At 42.6% G+C, this 24528-nt stretch overlaps 1 protein-coding gene across 2 annotated transcripts in view; it reads left to right on the top strand.

Annotated features, from left to right (window-relative positions):
* The window catches only part of cdk6 (cyclin-dependent kinase 6), a 34893-nt gene extending 13615 nt beyond the window's left edge, over positions 1-21278 (top strand). For both annotated transcript variants that reach the window (XM_034599939.1, XM_034599940.1), the window contains exons 5-8: positions 13317-13426; positions 20327-20377; positions 20615-20750; positions 20885-21278. In XM_034599939.1, coding sequence (XP_034455830.1) covers positions 13317-13426; positions 20327-20377; positions 20615-20750; positions 20885-21037 — 450 coding nt within the window. In that variant the 3' untranslated portion in view covers positions 21038-21278. The remainder of the gene's footprint in view (positions 1-13316; positions 13427-20326; positions 20378-20614; positions 20751-20884) is intronic.
* The last annotated feature ends 3250 nt before the right edge of the window (positions 21279-24528 follow it).

Genomic DNA, 24528 nt, shown 5'->3' with positions numbered 1-24528 from the left:
TCACACTTGCACAGAGAGACGCTTTGAGCTCCTTCACTGATCAGCCTGACCAAACAAGTCGTAATTTTATTATCATCCTTTGATGTTGGGCTTCCTCTTAATGTTCCATTACAGCTAGGGTCGGTAATCCTGGAAATTTGCAATCAGTTGCAAAGAATTTTTCACCCCTTCCGTCAAAGCTACACCCATATGAACACGTGTTGCCTGACAGCTGCTCGAAGCTGACATTTTTCGGTGACTCGCTCGCTAACTTGTCTCTGCTATGATTGGCTGTGTTACAGTCCTGCGAGGATTTCAACATATACAATTAAGTGTTTCCGAAACATGACCACAAATGCGATACACAGTGTCTAATATAGTTAATGTTACTCACTCAATCTTCAGATGAGGCATCAGAGAAAGTGGAGAGGATTTCATGTCAGGATTGGAGCTGGTGCCCATGCAGGTTATTCAGGAAACTCAGGAGAACATCAACCTGTGCAGCATCTTTCCCACGAAAGAAAGCTTCTCCTGTATCAGACCCGACACGCGGCTGTAGCAACAACTGACGAGCAGATGAGGCCATTTCATATTAACCGCAGCAGTCATCTATACTTTGTGAGTCACATAATAAGGAATTTTAATACTTGACATATGACATTCAAGATGGCAAATACACAAAAAAACACAACATAAAGAATTTTAAGACTTGACATTCTGGTTAAATGAAAGTCTCAATTAAAAACACAGATTTAGGTGCTGGGGACAACATGAAATTCAGCAGCAGTGAAAATCCAGTTGGCCAGTTGGCTGTTTTTTTCCTTCCACTTTAGTATTGGTTCCTCATACTGGATCACGTTGACTCATTGTCGTTTGCTGCGTATTTTGAACAAAACTAAAATGGGTTAGCTCATCTAGGAACATTATTTGCACCCGAGTTGCATCATGTATATTTTTATTTGCAACGGTGGCGAAGACGACAACTCCCATAATCCCACACTGCCTCAAGACTCAAATTAAGGTATTTTGTTATTGTTTTGATGGCGTTGTTTTCACCCTAGTGGCTGAAGTCACATATTGTACAATCAAAGCAAGAATTTACTGATCAAGCTTGTTTATCTTGGCACACTAATAAAAATATTAGTTTATTATTCACATATTATGGTTATAACATTGTTTCACACTCGAAATGAACAGAAAATGTCTAATAGTAGATCTCAGGAAGCCAAGTCAAACCTCACATCACAAGAAACATACATTTTATTCAGACATTAGTGTAGAGTGACTAATAAATGACAGTTTCTAATTGAATTTGATCACTGATAATGTCAAAATGGGTTAACTGTCTGAAGGGAATATTACAGCAGGTGCTTTCACTTTTAAGACAGGCGTTATAAGGAAGTACTGATAAAAATCTTACGATTGATTGATTGTCAGTTGGAAGTGGGCGAGTTTTAAACATTTATTTCAAGGGGTTTTTCTCCGTTTGAATAACGTGTGATTTTAGTCCAGATCCCAGTTTCTCAGTATTATTATCAAGGGTAATTTTTTATGATTAAGATTTGTATCTGCCCTGTTAATGTGAGTCATTCATCACTCGGATTGGGGATAATACACAGCTCCGTCTCAGAGGAAGTCGTACCTAACCCAACAGTTTGTAGAGTTACACAATATTCAGCACAAGTGTGGTTTCTACTTCGTTTATGACTCGACGGGGACACTTCGTCGAGAGAAGAATGCTTACCCGGGATTTCACCTTTTAGATATGAGTGACTGATATCAAGTCCTACAAACTCGCACACAAAATCACCCAACATGTAAATCTTGCACACAAACTCACACACTTATTTCCTTCCTTGGTCATACAGATTGGGCCACAAAAAATAGATGGAGGGTGTGTGTGTGTGTGTGTGTGTGTGTGTGTGTGTGTGTGTGTGTGTGTGTGTGTGTGTGTGTGTGTGTGTGTGTGTGTGTGTGTGTGTGTGTGTGTGTGTGTGTGTGTGTGTGTGTGTGTGTGTGTGTGTGTGTGTGTGTTTTCATGCATGCATGCAACGTGAGCACAGGATCTTTGGTTCCGGATGAATGTTCCTGTGTCTGGAATCCCCCTATCTCTCCAACACACACACACACACACACACACACACACACACACACACACACACACGGTCTCCATTCATCCATTCATTGTTTCCTCTTGCTAATAAAAGCAGATAATCTACACTGTATTCAGAGCACATACACACACACACACACTTTTTAAGAGGATCTTCCCCTTTGCCCAACAGCCCAGCAGTTACTTATTTAGTCACCTAATGCCACCGTTACTGGCAGACAGATGGGCTTTTGGAGAAATGCTGTTGCTTAAGCGACTCTTCTCTCTCGCTTTCAAAGTGAATCATTTAGCACTTCTAGAATGACGAGACAGTCGGAGCGAGCATTTGCATGAAGTTGTCAGAAAGTGTCCCCAGCTCCTCATCTCGTTTATTTTTCTTCTTGCGTAAAGTTGCACTCTCGTCCATTTCTGCTGATGACTGTCGAACTTCTCTTTTTGTGATGAATTAGCTTTCTCACATAGCAACGAGCTGGTGTGTTCATATGTCACTGACAAAAAATGTGGTCTGGGTGTGTGTATATATATGTATATGTATGTATATATATATATGTATATGTATGTATATATATATATGTGTATATATATATATATATATATATATAAAGAAACGTGTGGAGTCTGCGCATTGGTTGTGTTTCACTGATGGCTCTATCGAAATCGCTCACCTACCATGCTTTACATATTTCACCCTCCCAGGGCGAGAGAGAGAGAGAGGGAGAGACCACCCATTGGGTTGGTACAGGGGTCCAGATTAGGCGGCCCCTGCCAAGTCCCTCAGGGTTTGTTGCTTTGTTGATGGTTTTTTAATGACCCCAGTCTGGCCGACAGCTTCATTGTGCCGGCGTGAGTGACGGGCAGATGGGAGAAGCTCATGGGTTAACGTGACATACCAGAATAAGAGTGGAGAAGGATCTTTTCTCGGGCCGTCCCACCAAGGCCCCATTCCTGCAAAAGCACTTGAGGGAAAAAAACGTTTTCTTTTGATGTTGTTTGAATTATGAATAAATACTACAGCAAATGTTTGTTCAAAATGCAACCCAGGAGTTTGCGGCATCAAAGAAATTCTTTTGTGTACAGTTAAAACATGACTTATTATTTAAATACTGCTGCAGAATTGGGTTTGATCACAAAGACCCTGATTTATTTTCAATTTAACGTTAGAATTAAATCTTCCATCATATAAATTGGACTCAGCTTAATCAAAGTCGAGGGATGAAAACAATACAATTTAAAAGTAGATCCTAACTGAAGATTGATTACGTGCTCGTACGTTTGTGAGACTTAACTAAGATGTCGTCCCGAGAACTCAAGTTCATAAGCCCGCGGCTTCTGGCATTGCACCATGTCATATTAGTGCACTGCAAAGATATTATTCTGAACAATATGAAAATAAGAGTGATGGTTTCAAAGGGGCTGAACCTTCTTCAAGCTCCTCAGTGAAGGTTTATCTACAGACGTTTTCAGATTTGAACTCTGGAAAATGTCAGACGCTTTCACATCAGGATTATTTCTGGAGCATTCAGGAGGCAGGACGTGACGTATAGGTTCTGCTGTGGAAATCACGTTATTGTTTGCAGTACGTGGACACCAGCGTCTCCCCTTATCGCCAAAGACTCTCAAATCTCATCGTCTTTCAAGTTGGGATTTTCTGGACATATTCCTGCTACAGTCTCACATTGACTCTCACACGGAGGAGTAAAGTTTAGGTCAGGTGTCCGTTTCAAAACACACACGGATAATATCCAGTAACCTGACCCCGGTGGTCCTTTCCATCTCCACCCTCCACACATTGGCAACCATTATAATTCGAGGATGACTGGACGGTCCCATGAAGCCCATTAGTTCCTACACTCATGCATGTCATGTGCATGGATTTGCCCGTCAAATTGGATTTAGAAAACCCAAGGGGAATGCCACCAGACTTATGTTAGTGACCTGTTGTGTTTTTCTAGTTTGGAACCAAAATAAACGGAGAGGTTGCCATAATTAGCAGGAGATGACGAGATCTATTTGAACTATTCATAAATTCATTGAATAAATAGTTGATGTTTTGCATCTGAGCTAAGTTAGTTAGTCATGGAGGGAAATCTTGTTTTCTTATATACATGTATGACCAACCGAACCAAAGACTATTATTATCACCATTATTATCTTTTTGACTAGTATTTCCTGATATAACCTCTACACTCACTGTCATAGTTTCCAGTAAGTTGGTGACATACAGAGGAGTTAAATTATCACCTGATCAACGGTATTTTCCTAATTCTACCCCCCCCACATCCCCATTACTTAAAGCCCTCCCACCACGTTCACCAAAATAAGACACCCATATCTCAGACGACATTAAACAAATTGAAACCAGATTTCCTGCCCCGCGCTCCAGCAGCAGAGCAACAATACAAAGCTTTCAAGAGCAGCCGGACTTGATTCAGTCTGGATCGGTGCTCTCACTGTGGAGGTGTTTCCCATTTTTGGGGGGCTCATGTTTAAATACTAAGACCAGTGTTCTGGGAAAATAAATATTTGTGCTTTCTCACTTTTGGCGTATTTTGAAAATCTTACAATTAAGTGGCAATATTGCAGATAAGGGCAAACTGCATGCTTGTTAATGAAGGTTTTTGTCATCTGAAAAAAAAGCTTCTTCCTGATGACTATGGATGAACTGGACAGTCGTGTCTGTGAATCTGCTCTTCTGCCAGACAATGTGTTTCTACTCTACCGGCCGAAAGAAGCAAAAGGAAGGAGGAAAGAAAGAAAGGCAGCAGTAGGGCGAGGGAGAGGGGGGAAACCCTTGCACTGCACGCAGGGGAGCACGTGCAGCGCTCTCTGGGAATGTTTAGATATCTCCTCAAATGGCTCCGCATGGGAAAAAAAGGGAAAAGTCATCCTCTATGCTTTGACTGCAGCCGGCTGGAGCAAAGGGGCTGGCCCCAAATTGACATGAGCAAACACACACACACACACACTAACAGGGATACACTGTACATAAGCACATTCAATCACATACATTGTTATAAATGTAAATGCGAATGCTCACATGCACAGAGCTGGACCTGTGTCTCCCAACACGCACGCACACGCACATGCACATGCACATGCACATGCACACGCTACAATACACTGTATTAATTGTTGATCGTCTCTTGGCAGTAGAAAAGGGTATACTGATCAGTGTGTGCATGTGCATTCCCTCTCTCTCTCTCTCTCTCTCTCTCTCTCTCTCTCTCTCTCTCTCTCTCTCTCTCTCTCTCTCTCTCTCTCTCTCTCTCTCTCTCTCTCTCTCTCTCACACACACATACACACACTGCATCTGGATATTAAGGCCTTGTCTGTACCAGCAACGGCAAGAGGAAGAGGAGGAAGAAAAAAAAAAGAGAAAAAATTACAGCATATATCAGGAATTTTCCAGCTAATGATGTGCGGATGTGGTAGCACTGGGGAGAGAGAGCCACTGACTGTGCTGTCTTTGTTTCGCTTGCCGAGGGCCCCATGCTGCATTCCTGTACGCTGTGCATACTTTGGCAACAGTTGTGGTGCCCCCTTTTTTTTGTTTTACTGTATACAGTTTGTGTGCTGCTCTTGCACTTTTCTTTCTGGCTCTGTAGCTCCGTCCCCCCCCCCCCCCCCCCCCTCTCCCTCTCTCTCTCAGTCTACCTTTCCCCCTCATTTCGCTCTCTCTCTCTCTCTCTCTCTCTCTCTCTCTCTCTCTCTCTCTCTCTCTCTCTTAAATCTTCTCTGTCCCTCTTTTCTCAACTTATGTCCTTTCTTGGCCCGGTGCAGCGGCATTGTTGCGCCTGTAAATTGTCCTTTTTGCGGAAAAAGAGGGAGAAAGAGGGGAAAGTGCGGGGAGGAGTGAAATAATGGTGTTTACAACATGGCTGACTGCTGGAGCGTCGAATGGGGCCTCTCAGGAGACACAACATCACAGCCTTAGCTCCACTGTACTCTGTGTGCATAGTTTTGCTCATATTATTATTATTATAACATCCGCTGCTTCTCCCATATGTGGCCTGCCTATACCGTCCGTAGCCTTTCTCCTGAGATTCACTTAGGACGACTTTAATTAGCGGCGGATTGCTTTCAGGAATGTAATCAAATTCTAGCCTAAGACTCGGAGCAGGGAACAGTCAACCTATTTACCTGAGAGAATGAACCACTCTGCAACTTTGTTCCTTTTTATTCAGTAACTGCGTAAAGTTGAAAATTCTAATCATACTCTCATTGATTCGATTACAACAATAATGTGGCCTCCAGTGCATCTAAAGTACGTGTGTGTGTGTGTAGAGAGAGGATGTGTGTGTGTGTGTGTGTGTGTGTGTGTGTGTGTGTGCAGTGGTGCTCTTTCATCCTGGCCTTCCTCAGTGAGAGAGAATGTAAACATGGGCCCCTGGCCAAGCTCCATCAGCCCCAGAGCCTCCGGTGTTGCAGCCCCGAGCCCTGGCCTCAGTCGTCCTCGTGGCGTCGGGTCACTGAGAAGGGAGAGTGACAGGAAAACCTTTGTGTCACGGCACTGGTGATGAAGGAATGCGTGTTCCTTACAATCTGCCAATGATTTTAAGAATAATTCAGATTTATTTCAACATGGGTTATGCTCTCATTTTCACCAAAATTAGCATTTACCCACATTTTTTAAACGTGGGTAAATCTACTAAAAAGGCGATAGACTTCTTTCCCATTGCCAGTAGACGAGTTTGGCTTTCTGTTATTGTTCCCCTGGTGAGTCATGTGGGACTTCACAGACGCACCAGAAACCAACACATGAGAAACCTCACTCTCTTTCCAGTGTTGCATTCTGCATGATGCCAAAGATGTAAAGACAAATAAGTACACAAAGGTTTAATGGCTATTTACGTGCCAACACCCAGAAGTGAAATGCATATCATAATGTCGCGCCGGAAAAGGTGCAGCATCAGCTTCAAGACGGCCAAATAAAAGAAGAACAAATGAGCATGCTCACACGTGTGATGAGCGGGGGGGGGTACAAGTGGTCAGACAAGCAGATAGGTTTTAAATGAGTTTAAAGCAGTTCAAAGGAATTGTTTTATACATTTCAGAAAGATGTTAATTTTGTGTGTCTGTAAACTAAACATGAAACTGGAGCCAGCGAGTGATTACCTTGGCTCTGCTTTAAGACACAGGGGACAACACCTTACTTATCTCGGTCCAAAGCTTGAAAACGTCTGGTTTTACTGGTTTAAACAAAGACAACATACAATTAGTGAGCTTTACATAGACAGATTTAGTTACCTTTGGACAGCAAGGCGGCTGGATGCTTCTCTCCTTCTGGATGTTAAGCATAATAACTTAATAAAAAGACATGAGAATAGTATCAATCTTTTTAATTTTGAGTTTTTGAGAAAACAAAAAAGCCCATTTACCAAAAAAAGGATCAGAGTAGATTAGAAAAGCCTCTACTGTCATTGTTCAAACAAAAATTAGATTTAGTTCTACTTCTGAATAACTGTGCAAATTCCTACAAAATCTGACAATAGACTCATACCAATAAGTGTGAGATTTATAAATACTCAGAAATAAAAGAGTGGACTTTCAGTTATTGCATAAAATGGACATTGCACTTAAAAATGATGTGAAAACATATGTCAACATACCATATTTATGAATTGGTGAATGATTAATTGTGAATTAGAGTTCAATTCCTTTAATCATACTTTCTAAATCACTTAGTTTGGAGGTGAACCCGAACCCTCTAGATGCTGCCGTGTGCTCCAGACCTCAATAATTAAGGGAAACTACTTTCTAATCACTGATAAGAACTAAATCCTCAGAAATATGTCCCAAATTGTAATTGAACTAACATGACCCTTTTAAATATCAAACGCATGCTCCAGATAGCTTGCATACATTCGCAGACACTAACAAAAGCATTTGGCGACCATGCACTTTCACCCAGGCAAAAAGCAGGTGCTCTCTCACGTGCGACTGTTCGCACATAACACAAACCAAACGCCCCCGCGCTCACATGCATGCACTCCCATTGTCGTACACTCCCCCGCAGTGCGTGCACCAGGCGTCGGTGGTGGTGGCACAGGTCCGGATGCTGCATGTCAGACAGGCTTGGAGGTCTAGCCCAGGAGGTCTGGAGGTCCTCTGGGGCAGGAGAGGCCATTTCCTTCCACGAAGCGGAGGAGAGCGCAGCCGTGGGGGAGTGCGGGGGAGGAGGGGGAGGATGCTCTCAGCAGAAAGGAATTTCCAGAATGTTGTCCTTTAATCTAGAGTCAGCCTCTCACACTCTCCTTCTCCCTCAACTCCAACTCTCCCATTTTTTATTCCTCCCCCGGCGTTATCTGACCACCTCCAGCTTTTACTGTATAGCCACAAGGAGTGGAAGAGAGGGAGACGGGGAGAAAATGCAAAGCGGCTGCATGACCTGAGAGCAAAACGCTGTGTCGTGCACTTTTAAGGCTGACTCACTGTCTCTCTCTCTGACCGTCCAGCACACTCGCATGTGTGTCTGTTCATGCAGCCTGCATGGACGGAGGAGGGAGAGGGTAATGAAGGGATATGTGAAGCAGAACAGAGAATCGGAGGGGTGAGGGAGAAGGAATGCAAACGTAGTCAGAAGAAGAGGAAGGAAAAGGACAGAGAAAAAGCAACTTTGCAATTGGAGCATGTCCTTTTTTCTTTTTATATCCGTCTACGTGTTGTTATCATCTCCCTGTAAGTGGACGCGTGGTTAGGCCGTAGCTCGAAGCGTGTTCTCTTTGCCAGGGTAATATTCTTCTCAGATATTTGGTATAACAGATGTGAGTGTATGATCAAAGTGCATTCGTGGACATAAGAGGCTCTCCAACTGCTTGCAGCGGCTTAGAGGAACAGACGGGGAAGGATGATTTTGTAGAGAGTGAACAGGAGATTGCAGGAGAGAGGTGGGGAGAAAAGGGTGAGACTGTTTGGAAACGAAAATGAGCACACTGAAACTTTTGAATCTGAGGTTTGAGGGGCTCGACAGTTCATAATTTTTCGAATATTAGGGAGCGTTAAGTAAAGGAAAGCAGTTAACTGGTTATTGTTTATAGATAGTTAATGGTTAGTACTTTGTGGAAGTGAGAAGTGATGCTCACAAAGGCTTATGACCACTAGTTTCATTATGACCAGCTGCCCTAATTATTCCTATTACTTTTATTCTATCAATTTTTCTAAATCAAACTTATTATTACTATAAGTGTTGTCTATGTAGCTAGAGCCGGAAATATCGTATTCATAAAAGAATCTTGTAAAAATGATCGATGAGCCCCACTCCATCATTTACACGATCAATATATTTTAATGTGCAACTGAAAACACAGATCAACAAATGCACTTGATAACTGGACATTTGAACTCATGCATTTTTCTTTTTAAAGCATGATAGCATGAAAGACCGACCTTATCAGAAGTACCACGTCAAATATATGTATGTATGTGTATATATATATAGTCAGGGTGTCATTTCAGATTGCAATAAACGTGTCTGTCCTCCAGCGTGTATGTGAGTACATCCGAACTTGTGATGTGTGATATATATATATATATATATATATATATGCCATAATCTGCACTTGTGGTTTTCGAATAACTCTGTGTTGCAGATATACCCCGAGTTCTACATCTGTGGTTCTTCCTAGAAGGCTCATGTGTTCGTAAGAGCCCTGACCTCAGACTGTGCAGAGCTTCAGCATCTGTGCACTTAACTGAAGTCACATGCATTTAGCTGCAAGACTCACAGGAAGGTGTCGATTGGGTCATTTAGTCCTTTATGCATCCATCCTCATTTTCAAACGACGTTTGTGTGTCTTTTCTGGTAACATTGAAATGCTGGTTTCTCAAAATAGATATTAAGTTAAGCACATGCAGAAAACGTACAGATAAAATCAAAGAAGTATAAATAAAATCTTAGAAAATCAAAACTATGCAGTCTTCAGTTTTCCTATGTTAAAAAAAAACTGTGACATTTTGTTGCCTGACAACAGGGCCAGCCACTCATCTCCCATTCATGTTTTTTCTTTGAGGTTTCACTGTTCTAAAAAGCCTTCAGTGATCCAAACAGTCGCTCTGTTCATTCTGAGAGCGTGTGTCTCACTTCTGGTCACGTGTCTCGGCCGACACATCGTGGCCAACGAGCCTCAACTTCCTCCCTATTTCCACTAAAGCAGGAAGCAGGAGATGAGAAAGTGTCACACATCTGCAAAACGCAGCCCCGGGCTCTATTAATAGCGTCATTCAGTTTAGAAGAAAAAAGTAATATGACTGAACTTTTTATTCTTCTTATCAGCGTGTGTTGAGCGCCTGGCTGAAGAATTCCAGCTCGGGGTAATGTTTGGTCAGATTGTAGGTTTAACTCAATGACTCCCCCCTTACTCTGTAATTATGAATGGAGCCCCTGTTGCATTGAATTCTGGGGCAGGTGGGTAATAAAATAATGCCCCAGAGCCTGGTAACTTAACTCATTGTTGGTACTTAAGCTGCTTCCAAAGACCGTCGGGAGTATTCTGCAAGAATAAATGTTTTCTTTGTCACTCGTGGCTTATTAAATCCTTATGGTTTAAAGTTTTGTTGACATTACTGTGAAATAATATAATCTTTGTAATTTTCAAATGATCAGGGCAGACAGTTTAACTACCAAATATCTTGTCTGAGGAAATGCACAATTGAAGATAAAAAATCCTGCTGCAAAAATCACACGTTTTTGTTAACAGCACATCGACGCAGGCATCAGCCCATATCACCAAGAGCTCTTGAATCTCGTCGGCTTGTTGACATCTTCGGTGTGTTCTTCCTTTTTCATCCTGTATTCTTTTTGTTTTGTTTTGTTTTTCAGTTTCGTGTCTGTCATGTGTTCGAGATGTCGTCAATGCGCCCACTCGACATTTTCCCTCTGTATTCTCACATTTGCTCACTCTGACATATCCCAGACCTTTCCGGGGGGTGGCAGTAAAAGTTGAATGTCCAGAGCAACCGACTCGGACATTTACATTCAGCAAAGTTCAGGAAAATGTCTAGAGGTTCAGTGCCTGTCTGAAAGCAGCTGAACAGTCTCCAGCCATTCTAGTAGCTTTCAAGCGCTGCACTTAGACACAGTGGTGCCTTCAACTTAATGTTAACATCGGAATGAAATCATGCTCATGACGATATGGGATGCTGCGGCGTGGAACACTTCCCACCGGGTATGAAACTTTTAACAACACCGGTGTTACCGATTACGCTGGAAAATGTGCTAGAAATGATGTGTCTGCTCAGTATCTGCAGATAATGATGCAGGCGCACATTACTCCAGATTGCACCAGACATTTTACAAGACGCTTAATATCTGCAGAGCACTTACTTTGATCTCAAACATTAGATTTTGCTGCGGGCAGCCTCACACTGCTGATGGAAGTATTAACACCAGATGCTCTTAACTTCATCACACAGTTTGCAGATTGAGACATGCATGTTTTCAATCAAGTTACTATTTGGCATTCAAATTAAATTGTGACCAAATCTCCCGCCATCATCAATGGTGAATGATGTAAAGCAAACACCTAAAGTTTATTATTTTAGCGTCGGACTAAATATTAATAGTATTTTGCTATTTGATGCCATAAGACTTTGGGGTGAAACATCATGATTGACACTTGAGACTGACTCACGATTGTTGGTACTTCGAGACAGCGGCTCAATCCTCGTAGCTACTACGCCAGATATTAGGCTTCGTTTCTAGATATTGGGAGGAAGTGCAGATGGGTCGTCCATCTTTATACACAGTCTATGGTGCTACCACTGATACACAAGAACTAACCAAAGGGTTTTATGTCTATAAAAAGACAAATGTCTGTAAGAATGTTCTTTCTTTGGCAATAAATGTAATAGTTGTTGTCTCAGTGTTGAAAGAAGTGGAGGACCTGACTCTATGCATGTATTGCCAAACATAGAGCCGCACAGCTAGATATGCTTTCTTCCATAGGAAGGACCAACAAGTAAACTTATTGAAGACCAGGGAGAAAAATCACACACACACACACACACACACAAACATTCTTTGGACAGAATTAAAACCACTGATCAACACATGTAAAACTGAAGTCATCTACCTCCCCCAGTGAAAGAATCATGTCCAAAAGCCTGTGAACCATAAAGTTATGCAAGCGCTGACTCCATCTGACTTCTCATGAGGCACTTGAGCACATAAGCGAGGACCTGCTTCCCTCTTTAATAGTTCATATTTGGCCATGAACATCCTGTTCAAGATACTGACCTCACATTACCCCTACGAGCCTGTGGATAACGTCTAATGAGGGCACCGTGTCCTCATATCCCGGCAGAGAGTCCGAGCATCTAATAAAAGATATCTAGGTGACACGGCACACGCTTTGCTTACAAACACTCACCTCCGACTCTGAGATCCCGATAAGTGCTCTGCAGAGCCTGGAGGGGGGACTGCAGCCAAAAGCTGCTGGAAAAATCTGGAGTTAAGGAAAGCACCTGGAACCGGTCCACTCTCATACTAGGGGTCAGTGAGTTTTGTCTGGAGGCTTTCCCTACTGTAGCTGTTAACAATGCTGCTGCTTTCCTGCAGGCCATGGCTACACACACACACACACACAAAGACACACACACACACACACACACACACACACACACACACACACTCAGAGCTCCCAATAGAGTTACAGGGACAAATTTGAAAACCATGCTCAGGGCTAATTGGCACAAAATGGCCACCGTTATACCTCAGGTGGGTGTACGGTCGCTTGATGCAAAACAGGAAGTCTTTTTTTTTCTATTTTGGTAGGCGTAAGAGGAAGGATGGGATTATTGATGCCAAAGTCGACCCATTATCTCTTCATGTAGACCAATAAACTCAATGTATTGTTCATTATTGTAATAGGTAGCGCACTTAATAAACCGATATATAATTCTGTATGTGCAGGTACAGTATTGCGTGTCCCTGGTGGATTAATGTGGAAAGACTGTGTGACGTGGTTACACCAAAACAGGAGCAGGGAATCGTGTCCTGCCAGATATGACATCATATCTTGCGTAAGCCTAAGATGGGAACAGAGAAGCATTACCCCGTGTGTCCGTGTGCGCATGTGTGCGTGCGTGTGTGTGAGAGAGAGAGACCCCTCCCTAGACAGTGACTTCAAATTACACAGGAAGAAACTATAAGAGATGTGTGTGTGTCTGTCTTTGCATGTAAACTCTAACAATTGTGTCTCAATTGGTTTCTGCTGTGTGTGTGTAGGTGGTGACACTGTGGTACAGAGCCCCAGAAGTGCTGCTCCAGTCCAGTTACGCTACACCAGTGGACCTGTGGAGCGTCGGCTGCATCTTTGCTGAGATGTTCAGGAGAAGGTGAGAGCTGCAGGAAACACACGGAGCAAACTGGAGACGTTTTGACTGAAATGTTAATCTGAAAAATCCCAGGGACACACTTGGATACCCGTGTAGTCTTATCAGTGAATTTAGAACTGATTTCTTGGAAAGCCCGAGAAGATGAAGGAGGAAAACATGGAAACAGAAGAGGGGGATCTTTCAGGAGAAAGCTCTGATGTCTTTTTTTTCCACTGGGGAAAGCGTCCCTCAGTGAGCCCGACACCAGACCCATTAGATCTGGGGAAATAAATCAGAAAAACTTAGAGATTTAGAGGTCGGCAACCAAACTACCACTACTCACTATTCACATGCCATTATTTTTGAATTATCCCCTCAGTCGCCCGCTGCTGTCTCCTGTCTGTCTTCTGCTTTCACAATTACACATGACATTTACACCTCAGCTGCTGATGACTGAGTTTTGGGGAAATGAAACATACATAAACTTGGCACAGTGTCTTTGCCACATACAAGCTGGCTCTTAATCCATCAAAGGCATGTCCATACACTATGATATATACCTTCTCACATCAGTGAGACCAGGGTGCCTTTTCAGACCCGGTTTTAAAATCTGTCCTGAGTGATCCAATCACATGTAGATGGCGCTAAGCAGGTCTGTTGTGATAGGATCCAACTTCCTTGCTCTATATGCAAAAGAACGCATGTTTGCAATGACCAAATGATGCCGTTTTGGACCCGTCTGAGTCGGGCTGCACTAGCATTCACACAGCTGAAAGAATATTCCCACCAGAGACTGTATATAAAGATGGACGACATGATTCCACTTCCCCCACTATCAAGAAATGAAGCTAAAATACCCCGTATACGAATGTGGCCATCTTTCGCATTAGGAGTCTGCGCAGTATTGATCGGAGAATGGAGCTGCAGTAGCGAGGTGGCGCCGATGTTTCCCCCTGTTTTTATAGCATCCAATAACTAATTAAAACCAAACTTACCAGAAAAATGAACATAAGATAAGGGCTAGATAAGATAAGGGTAGATATGAACTACCCTAAAATGACAGAAACCATCTTTCAGTTTAGTTCATGCCCCATCAACTAACATGGAGCAGGCAGGACCTATGACCTCTACTGCAATCAGCCACCAGGTGGGAGATCGAGACACTCTGGCTTCACTTTCGATGAGCTGTCATGTCGTCCATCTTTACATACAGTCTATGTTTGCCACGTTGTGTCCCAGACAGGCCATGAAGGGGATCGCATTGCATTTGGTTGCGTTCACACATGTACTCAGAGCTGCTGTCTTGTGATCCGACCACTCAAGGCGGATGTTAATACAAGGTGTGGGGGTCTAAGTCTGACTATAGAGCTTATAACAGTCATCTGCCATCTTCACTTTCCCATGAAGTGATTTGATCGTTGAAGTGAAAACAGATTCAAATAATTTAGGGAAAATGTCCCAGATCTTTGGGGTCAATTAATTTTATTCACCTGGTGTATTTCGGACCATAAGAATTCCACCGAGAAGAGACCCCTTCTTCTGCTTCTGTTCCTCACCATTAACTTTTTATTTTCCCATTTAAAAACCCAACTGTCGTCATTACAGGATCAGTTATTTGGGTGTTTCTTAAACTTGTCGCCGCTTCCTTAAATGACACCTGTCAGATGCCCTTGTGAGCATTGAGGAATCACATTTCAGTTGCCTTATCGAACCACTCCAGTAATGGCAGGCTGCCTGCTGTGGTCGCAGCATTGCGAGTCATGATTCTGCTTCTTGGTCTAGGTATTTGTCAGTTTGTGGTCTAACGAACTTCACACACTGGAGAGCCAGGCTAATAACGTACCAAAAAAAACCTTCAACTGCCTGCTTATGCAAGAAAAAAAGGACTTCTCCAGGGCATACGGACAAATGTTGTCATTGTGGCATCAATCTAACGTTATATTACTCATTGTGTGTTTTAGAAATGTGTCTTTTATTCCAAAGAGCTGGGACCCAGCCAGCTTGTACTGGTGTGCTGTGGATTAGATAAGAACGGTTTCTCTGAGGTAGGGCTAAGTGCCAGAAAGAGCAGCCCTGCCTGTAGTTTATGCTTCCTTCCCCAACCGTCCTCACACCCAGTCTTGCAGAACCACACATGTATGGCACGTTGGGCTCAGTGGGAATGTAAAGAGGCAAAGGGTGACACAGGGTGAAGCGATTTTGTGTTGCCGTGCAGAATGCAGACGAGTGAAAACTACATGAGAGGTGCAATACAAAGACAGCAGATGCCTTCTCAAGTAACAATGAGATCTTGGATCCAGAAGGAGGTGAACCACAACAAGCATGTTCTCCTTGCTGCTGATTTCTGAAATTAAATTTCTTAAATAATTCTCTCAATAAGTTACATTTTTATTCTTGTAATATTATGACTTTTTTTCTCCTTAAATTACAACTTCACTCTTGTATTATTCCGACTTTATTCTTGTAATATTCCAACTTGATTCTCGTAAAAATTGTGACTTTACTCTCGTATTATTCAGACTTTAATCTTAATTAATTACGACTTTATTCTTGTAATATTATTACTTTATTCTTTTTAAATTACAACTTTATACTTGGTCATTGACTTTTTTCTAAACTTTACTCTTGTAATATGTATTATTTTTTAAATTAAATTTACGAATTAATTCATCACAGTTGATTAAACATTGTTCTTGTAATATTATGACTGTCTTTCCTTTGACTTTCCTTTTTTTTCTTCAATATGGCCTTTAAACTCAATTGTACATTGCCGTCAGTCTCAATCAGAGATTTTGGTCCAGCTTGTTGGATACTAGCAAACCTTCAAATGAGGGAATCTCCTATAGAAACATGGCATCATGGGGAATTGAAGCTGTTCTCAATTCCCCATTATTTTTTTATTATTGGCCAGAAAACTCGCACTCAGTGTTTCACATTCACCTCTTTGAGGAGTTGAACCTGTTCCAGTGGAAACTAATGTTGGTGCATCCTTCCCCACTCTGTCCTTCTCAAACAGAGTTGGTGCAAATGTGTGTAAGGTCATTAAAGCTTCATTTGGCAGCCTGCTGTAAAGATGATTCCAAATGGATGCTGGTGGCACAATTCACCGTTTTGTGTCGCCTGTTTTTCCAGTAGCGTAAAGGTAAAGTTGGAGTGTAGGCTGCTAATCATTGTATTCACAGTCACATTTGCACTTAATACAGTAGAGAGGTGACTGGGTGTATATTCAGACATGTTTAATCCCATTCAGACCCCATACATCATGTTTGGCACTTGAAGTGAACATCCTTCCTTCTTGCCAACTAGGGACTGTCATGAAACAACAGCAACGTGTATTTAACGTGTGGAAGAGAATATAGTGTTCCTGTAAAAAGCAGACACAAAGCGAACTGCTGGCAATCCTATCTTGTCTGATAGCAGTGAGAGGTGTGTGTGTGTGCTGCAGGCGTGTGTGTGTGTTTGTGTAGCCATTCCCACTATAAACACTGACCCTGTCAGGACCAGTAGACCTCATGGGGACTAAAGCCCAGCTCTAATGTGGCAAGACTTAACCTGATTAAGTTTAGTGGTTAGATGCGAATTATGGTTAGAGTTAGTGCCTGAATTGGTCATGCTTAAGGTTAGGGATAAGGTTTTGGTTTGGCTGTCCACAATAAATGGAAGTCAATGGGAAGTCCTAATAAGGATAGCTTGGCAAACCTGTGTTTGTGTTGTCTGGGTTAGGGTACTTCTTCTCTTACCCTGACACAATGAGCTGTAAAAAGCTTGTGTGTGTGTGTGTGTTTCCAACTTTGCCTTAAGGTGGAATCAAGGCAGAGCCCTTTGATGGTGATAAACAGAACATACTCTCTCTCTCGGTCTCTCTCTCGGTCTCTTTCTCTCTCTCTCTCTCGCTCTCTGCAGGTGATTAAGATGGCTTTTTAAAAGGCCACCTGTTAGAGATTAAAGGGCACCTGGGAGCAGCAGTGAAAGAAAGCGCAAGAAAGAGGCGATTGAGGGGAGAGTGCGGAACAAGAGCAGACGAGAAAACACGTTTTTTATTGATTTGCAGTTTTGTTGAAGTGGAGATTAGAATCGTTGACAGCTCAAGTACAACAGCCCCGACTGTAACTGCCAACGGCAAATGGTCCGGCAACAAAATTGAATGTCCTTTTTGTGGGAATGAGTGAATACCTCAGGTGCACAACAGATTTTGATGATTTGCGTGATTCTTCTTGTAAAGGAGAATCACTGCTTTGTTTTTATATTCTTGTCAATCAACTAGATGTCTTGGTTTTTGACGGCCGGACTAAACAAGCAGCCTGAAGATGCTGCATATTTTCTGTCACATGTCGCAGCTCCATTGAAGCAGTGACGGCCCCTTTTCACCCTGTCATCTAATGTTGCAAGTCAGAAAAGTGCAAATCTAACTTCAAAACATTTTTCTTATGACTCATGAAACTTCAAAAACTTTTTCCCCTCAAGCCTCTTCTTCTCCACTTTCACAGTCAAACCTGCCATTGTACAAAAAAAAAAAAAAACTCTTTTAATGACTATGTACTGAAGAGAGGAGTTGGAAACTTGTTGTGAAAGGAATTTGAGCAAATATCATGCAAGTCTGCATCTGCATGACTGGGATAGTGTCAGGGTGAGTCATGATTCCAGTGAATGAGAGCGCCTGCTTGTTGACATTCCTCCAATCGAAAAGGTTGAACGTCTTGCGTTAATGGTCCGCGAAAGGCCCCACATCCGTGTTGACTTTCTCACAGTTTGGTGCTCGATTGATAAATCCCCAACGGCGCACACTCACGTGCATGTGGGTGTCTGTGCATGCTTCACACAAAGACACACACGCACTCATTTGTACAGTACATTCAAACACAAACTTACATGTCCACACACACTTCACACTGACTCGAGCTTTAACACACGAAGAAGGCAATTTCAATCTCTATTTCTCTTTCTCTCCATTTCCCACCCGGACAGATTGACACTCTCACGTGCAAACATGCACGTGCACATGCACTCATGCACACATTCCAGAGGTTGTCTCAGTGGAATGTGGGACAGAGCCGTGTTGGCACTAAAGGAAGCGTTACTCAGCTGCCTATCCCAACCCATTCTCAGTCCTCCTTTAACTGCCATCCGTCTGTGGGTGTATGCGCATTTGTATGTGCACGCAAATGCACGTGCAGATGCCCCTTTTGTGCGTGCATGTGTGTGCTTGCTCGAGTGTGTGCGACTGTTGCGTTTGCACTCCACTGTAGATTGTGTGTGCATGCCAGTGGTCGGCAGTATGTGAATCCAGTCATACCCCCTCCAACAAACCGACAAACAGCTCCAGGTTTAAAAATGGACCTCTCGGAATTATCAGCCCTACTTGTTTTGGCATGATGACTTTGCTGTAGGTGAATTTTTTTTCTCTTCTACTTCATACATACTTTGCAACAGTCAAAACTGCTTTGGTCTGATCTTGAATGGCTTTCGAACCTCAGTGCAGCGCTTTACCCCAAAAGACCTGCGTATGTGGTGCGGTCCTGTTTTTAAATGTCAGATTACATTACATTATACTACATGTCATTTAGCTGACGCTTTTATCCAAAGCAACTTACAATTAGCATCCATTAGGGGGCATTAGGGGGCATTTTTTGGGGGCTTCAGCATCTTGCCCAAGGACACATTGGCATGGGCTGGGATTCGAGCAGCCAACCTTCTGGTTAGAGGACAACTGCTCTACACCCTCAGCCACAGCTGCTCCAAATGTCCAGATGTTTTAAGAAGTGGTGCAACAACAACAAAAACCCACAGAGACTTCCATTAGCTTGAGACCTCAATAATCAAAACTCATTTCCACCCCTGATCTGAAGCAAGTGATCGAGAGTTGCTGGGGAAAAAAAGCACAAAATACCCCTGAGTGACTAATATCCCAGTGTCTGAGTCTGTAGGAAAGTGTGGGTGTTCAGCTATGTGAAGCTTCCTGCAACACAGGGAACACATGGTGGCGAGCCAGCCGCTGCTGACTGAAGTTAAGTGGGGTTGCACTTGGGCTGTATTGAGGCCTGGATACAGAATCCATACACACAAATGCATACAAGCACACCTACAGGTGTCAGTGTCCTGCATAACATTGACATCTGCTGGCGACTGATTATCTCAAACAAACAGAACAATTGTAAAAAAGGCATACAGCTAGTTGGTTCCCTTTAGACCATTTCATACTCTTATTTTGAAAGAAATTCTCATCTCATTTTGGTAAAGAGTTGTGTTGCTCAAAGAAAGTTGTCTCTTTAACAACAACACCTCATTTCCTTTTAGAGGAACATCAGCTGGAAGGTCTAGTTCCCATCCCTCTTTTTCTGTTCAAATAATCCAACTGTTCTTTCACACGCCTCTCCCTCCCACTTTCCTGCACATATTCACACAGAGAGCAAAAGCAGACACACATAAGGGATAAATAGGCTTTTTCTGCCTTGTGCGGTGGCCCGGCAGCCCTGTGCTGATGATGACTACTGGAATTTGTGCGGGTGCCAGGGCAGGCACAGCCGCCCACGGGCATGCAAAAGACGGCCCAAAGCCGCAGGAACCACCAGCAGCCCCGCTGTCGCTCTCCACCCTCCTTTCATCCCTCCCTCCTTCCCCTCTACGACCAGCGCCGCCTCACAATCTGCGAGCGGCGACTGTGCGGCCACTTCAAACGTTCACATCGGAGTCACACATTCCTCTCCGCCTTGAGCCAAAAGCTTATATCTTAAGTCTGGTCATCCACAGTGCACTGTGGGCATCAACGCTCACATCAGAACTAATGCTGCACACTGCCAATGTGCGTTTTAAACTTATTCATTAAGTTTATAGCAGTGCAATATTCTGTATATAGACATAGACTTGTGGAAATGTTTCAGCAGCAGTACTCAGACTCAACTGTTTTTATTTTCCATTTTCCAGGCCGCTGTTTCGAGGAAACTCAGATGTTGATCAGCTGGGAAAGATTTTTGAGTAAGTAACATCGACCCTGTATTCTCTGACCACTCCTGAGGTCCTGTACGTTTCTTTAGACTCGATTAAAGATAGCAAAAACTTATTGAACTCTCCGAAAAGTCAGTCATGATGACCATTTTGCATCGTTCCAAAACTCACCAACCAAAATGCATACAAGCTGCCAGTTATTTAAGCATTTATATTATATTTGAGATCTGAACTGGAGCCGCACTGATGATCTTTATCATCCCACAGTGTTGTCGGGGTACCTTCAGTAGAGGACTGGCCCCAGGAAGTGGCCCTTCCACAGAGTGCCTTCACCCCTCGGCCCCCTAAGCCAATAGAAGACTTGATTCCGGACATGGAAGAGCAAGGACGGGCCCTCTTAATGGTGGATACCTTATTTTTATTTTTTTATTGCTTTAAACTTGATAACAAACCATATTTGGGTTTGCTCATTAGGTTTAACATGAACTGATCATTCTTGTCATTTTAATCAACCTTCTCTCATTCTGTCTTCCGCAGCAATTCCTCGCCTTCAACCCCTCCAGGAGGATATCGGCCTTTGCGGCGCTGAGCCACGCCTACTTTCAAAGCGTGGACAGCCACAGTAGAAGTGTGTACGCGGCCCAGCCCATCCCCAGCAACAAGCCCACTATGGAGGAGAGGAGCGCTTGACAGTCGTCCCTCACCCTCAGTCATCCAACACAGCGTCTATGAAAAGCGTTCAGCTCGCTTCTCTGCCGTCTGCTTCATGTTTGCTTTCACAGCGTGAAATCAAAGTGCGTTGATTAACATTTTCCAGACTCTGTTTGGCGGATGAATATTAAATGTCAAAGTGAAAACAAAACCTGTAGAAACGGATGAAAATTTTAAGTTCAAATACAAAACACAAACTAACTGATTGAAAGGGTGCAAAATTCAGAATATTTATCAGACCTTAGGCATCAGTCACCGCCTTGCATCTGTGTAGTATCTGTATCAGTGTTGCACATTTCAAGAAAGCTACTTTTCTTGTTTGCAAACGTGCATAAGCTCTGTTAAGTTATATGGAGAGTGTGACTGAGCAGCAGCTTTAAGTTCTGCATGAAATTCTTGATTAGATTGTGATTGCACCCTTTCCTTTTTTTGCTTAAAGACTGAGCTCACTCTGCTCCATACTCACTGCCTCCACATTTTACTGATCTCCTTCCAATGACTCCTCATTTTTCATAATGTCTATCTATTCATAGTGTAGTTTATGTCCATAGCTGCAGCAGATGCATTTAACAAAAAAACAAAACAAATTTTAATGACACACATGAGATTCTATCTACTATCCAACCTCAGAGATTTGTTTTCTCTTTGACGAGAAAGAGATGTTTTTCTGAAATTCAGCGTTAAAACAAAAGCTTAATCGACTGTGATTCCGTGTTGCGCATAAACTCAGAAACATGAAATAGACCCACAGGGGGCAAATACCTTTTATAGTCAATGTACGGCGCTCTGGGAAAGTCCTCAGAAGAAGAGAGTCTTGACGCGTCGGGAACGACGACGCCAACGCTCTCGCCCCCTTGAACTGATGCACAAAGCTATCCTCCTTCCATGAACTGATGGATTGTAATTGCTGCTTTTAGGTTTAAAATGTTGATGATGGACTGTGTTGAAGCAATGCAAAGACACTTGCATCTCAGACTGACTGGTGGCAGTGGATGGACCGAACCGTGTAGGCCACAACGCAGAGGCCTCTTTCTGACCAGTGTTCAGCCTTGCAAGAGCCCTCTCTCGACTGAGGTGTGTGTGGGGGGGGGGGGGGTACCAGACCGTACGGGAGCCCGTGTGGAATGGCGTTGGATCTGGCGTGTGCACCACCACTGACATTGGCGCACTCCGGCACACGCCTGCCCATTTTTGAACCATTACAAGGCATCACAAGCCAACCACTCGCTGCCATGTCGTGACTTATCATTCCTGTCATATATGTATTATATCACTGCCACCTTGAGGATGTCCTGAGTAACTGCAGACCAGTAGCGGGATTCTAATGGCCTCTGCACTCTTCGAGGGACTCGTCGTCATCATTATGATTGGGCTGATATCGGTGCTGAGACAATGATGAAAGAACCTTATAGAAAAAGTTCCTGCCACTCACTCGGTGTTTTATGACTTGCTTTTTAGTCTTTGCCGTCATGGGCTTTTTTATCCTTATGAAATACAATTATTATTTACTATTTGAATGATACAGTAATGCACAGGCTTGCAATAGGTGGAGAAAGTCCCACCAGCACTACTCATCATGAAAACATTTGGCATAGTATTGTCGCCAATATTCTGTATTTAATTTTAATTTTATTGACAAGTCTTATATGCTTTTTTTTTTCCTGTCAAGTTTGTTACTTGGTTTTTTTGTTTTTTTTTAAGATGCTGGGGCATATAATATTCTTACACCAATTGCACCAACTTTGTAGATGATTATAGAATTTGTGTAAGAATAGTTTGACAATGTAAGGAATGTATAAATGATAGGCATTGGTACTGTACAGTATGTAGTGCTAAGAACAAGCTGCAACGATGGACAACCTTTGATACGTGCATCGTCAGCCCATAGAAATGTCATGAAAAAAATGGAATAGACGTAGAGTAGCGAGGGTCAGTGGAATGTCGTACGGCAAGAGTATTTTTTCTATTGAAAATGTCGGGCGGGTTCTGTGGGTGCTTGTTGAACTTCATTTACTTTGGATTGAGAGTGACTACCAATTTTACAGTGGTTTTATAATGAAATAATGCACAATTATTTTCTGTACAGTTTTTATTTTTATTTTTTTTGCTTTATTTTTCAGTTTGTCCTCTTTTATTCAAGTTCAATTTTTACCAGCAAAGGAAAAAAAAGCAAGTTATCCAGAGTTGTATTTTTGTATGTAGTAGTTCTTGCAGAACAGTAACATATTTTAACACTGGTTTTCTTAACAGGTAGTGCTGCTAGCACACACACACACACACAGACACACATACACCCCTTTAACTTTCTCAGGTTCTTGTTATGGACGTCCGAATCTCTCGGACACAGTTTGCACATCCTCGGGCTACTAACTGACCACATCACCTTCATCATCCTTCAGGTTTTTCTTTTTTTCAAACTGTTCCTCCACCACGATGGTCGTCTACTGTCATTCCTGTTTTATCAGATATATGTTACTGTAGTCATTACTGTCTGAAGATAACTGCCTGTATGAACTGTTTTATGCCAGAAACCGTTTTAATTGTTAGATGGCGAACACGATGTAGATCCATGTATAACTGTCTGCTTTGACTTAAGCACTGTGTGAATTTTTCTATTTGATAAAGACTCATATCTGGTGTCAGTGGTGCGTACAATGCAATGAGAGCTCCAAATACTTTAGGCGTAGAGGTTTACAATACAAACAGGTTTCCTTCGTCTCATTACACTTGATACAATCACTGTAAAGCTTTCCTCGTGAGTTAATCAGCTTGTAATAACATTTCAGTCTCGTATTGATAACACACAACTGAAGTCCACTGTTGAGCTTTGAAAAACGTTCGCTGTGTTTGAAACCGACGTGTCTTGATCCACCACATGAACTCGCATCTCTCACACACACAAACACACAAGTTCCTGTGTCACATTTGTTTTTAACACATTAAATTTGAGACTAGGAACACCACAATCATGGCATTATACTTATGTATGAATGCAGGCATTGGTGTCTTATTATTGTGTTGCACCAGTTGAATAAAAAGCAGCTTTTTACGAAGGTTGTCGACTCGTTTATAAGCTTGATAATCGTTCAAATGCATTTATTTTTGGGATGTGTACACCAGATGCAGCAACTTGTAACTGTAAGTCATGCCGTCATGCAGTCACAGCAAAAGAACAGATGCACCTTCATACATGTTGGACTGTCGCTTATAAATTAGAGCACAATCTTTCTCTGTAGACATTAAACACATGAAACATAACTTTGACATTGACTGCGCCTTTAACGCATCAAACGTAAAGCGCTTTCTGTGCTGTCAGCTAATTGAACCATGGTGAGTAAACGAGAACTGATGTCCACATTGATCAGAAATAGAAAAAACAGTTCAAGACCTTCTGCAGGCAGTTTACTGAGAAGCCTGTGTGTAGGTTATAATCAACAATATAACAAAAAGTGCATTTCATTTTTGACCTC

This window comes from Hippoglossus hippoglossus, chromosome 11 (genome assembly GCF_009819705.1).
Source record: "Hippoglossus hippoglossus isolate fHipHip1 chromosome 11, fHipHip1.pri, whole genome shotgun sequence".
NCBI lineage: Eukaryota > Metazoa > Chordata > Actinopteri > Pleuronectiformes > Pleuronectidae > Hippoglossus > Hippoglossus hippoglossus.
This window is presented reverse-complemented; position numbering and strand designations above follow the sequence as displayed.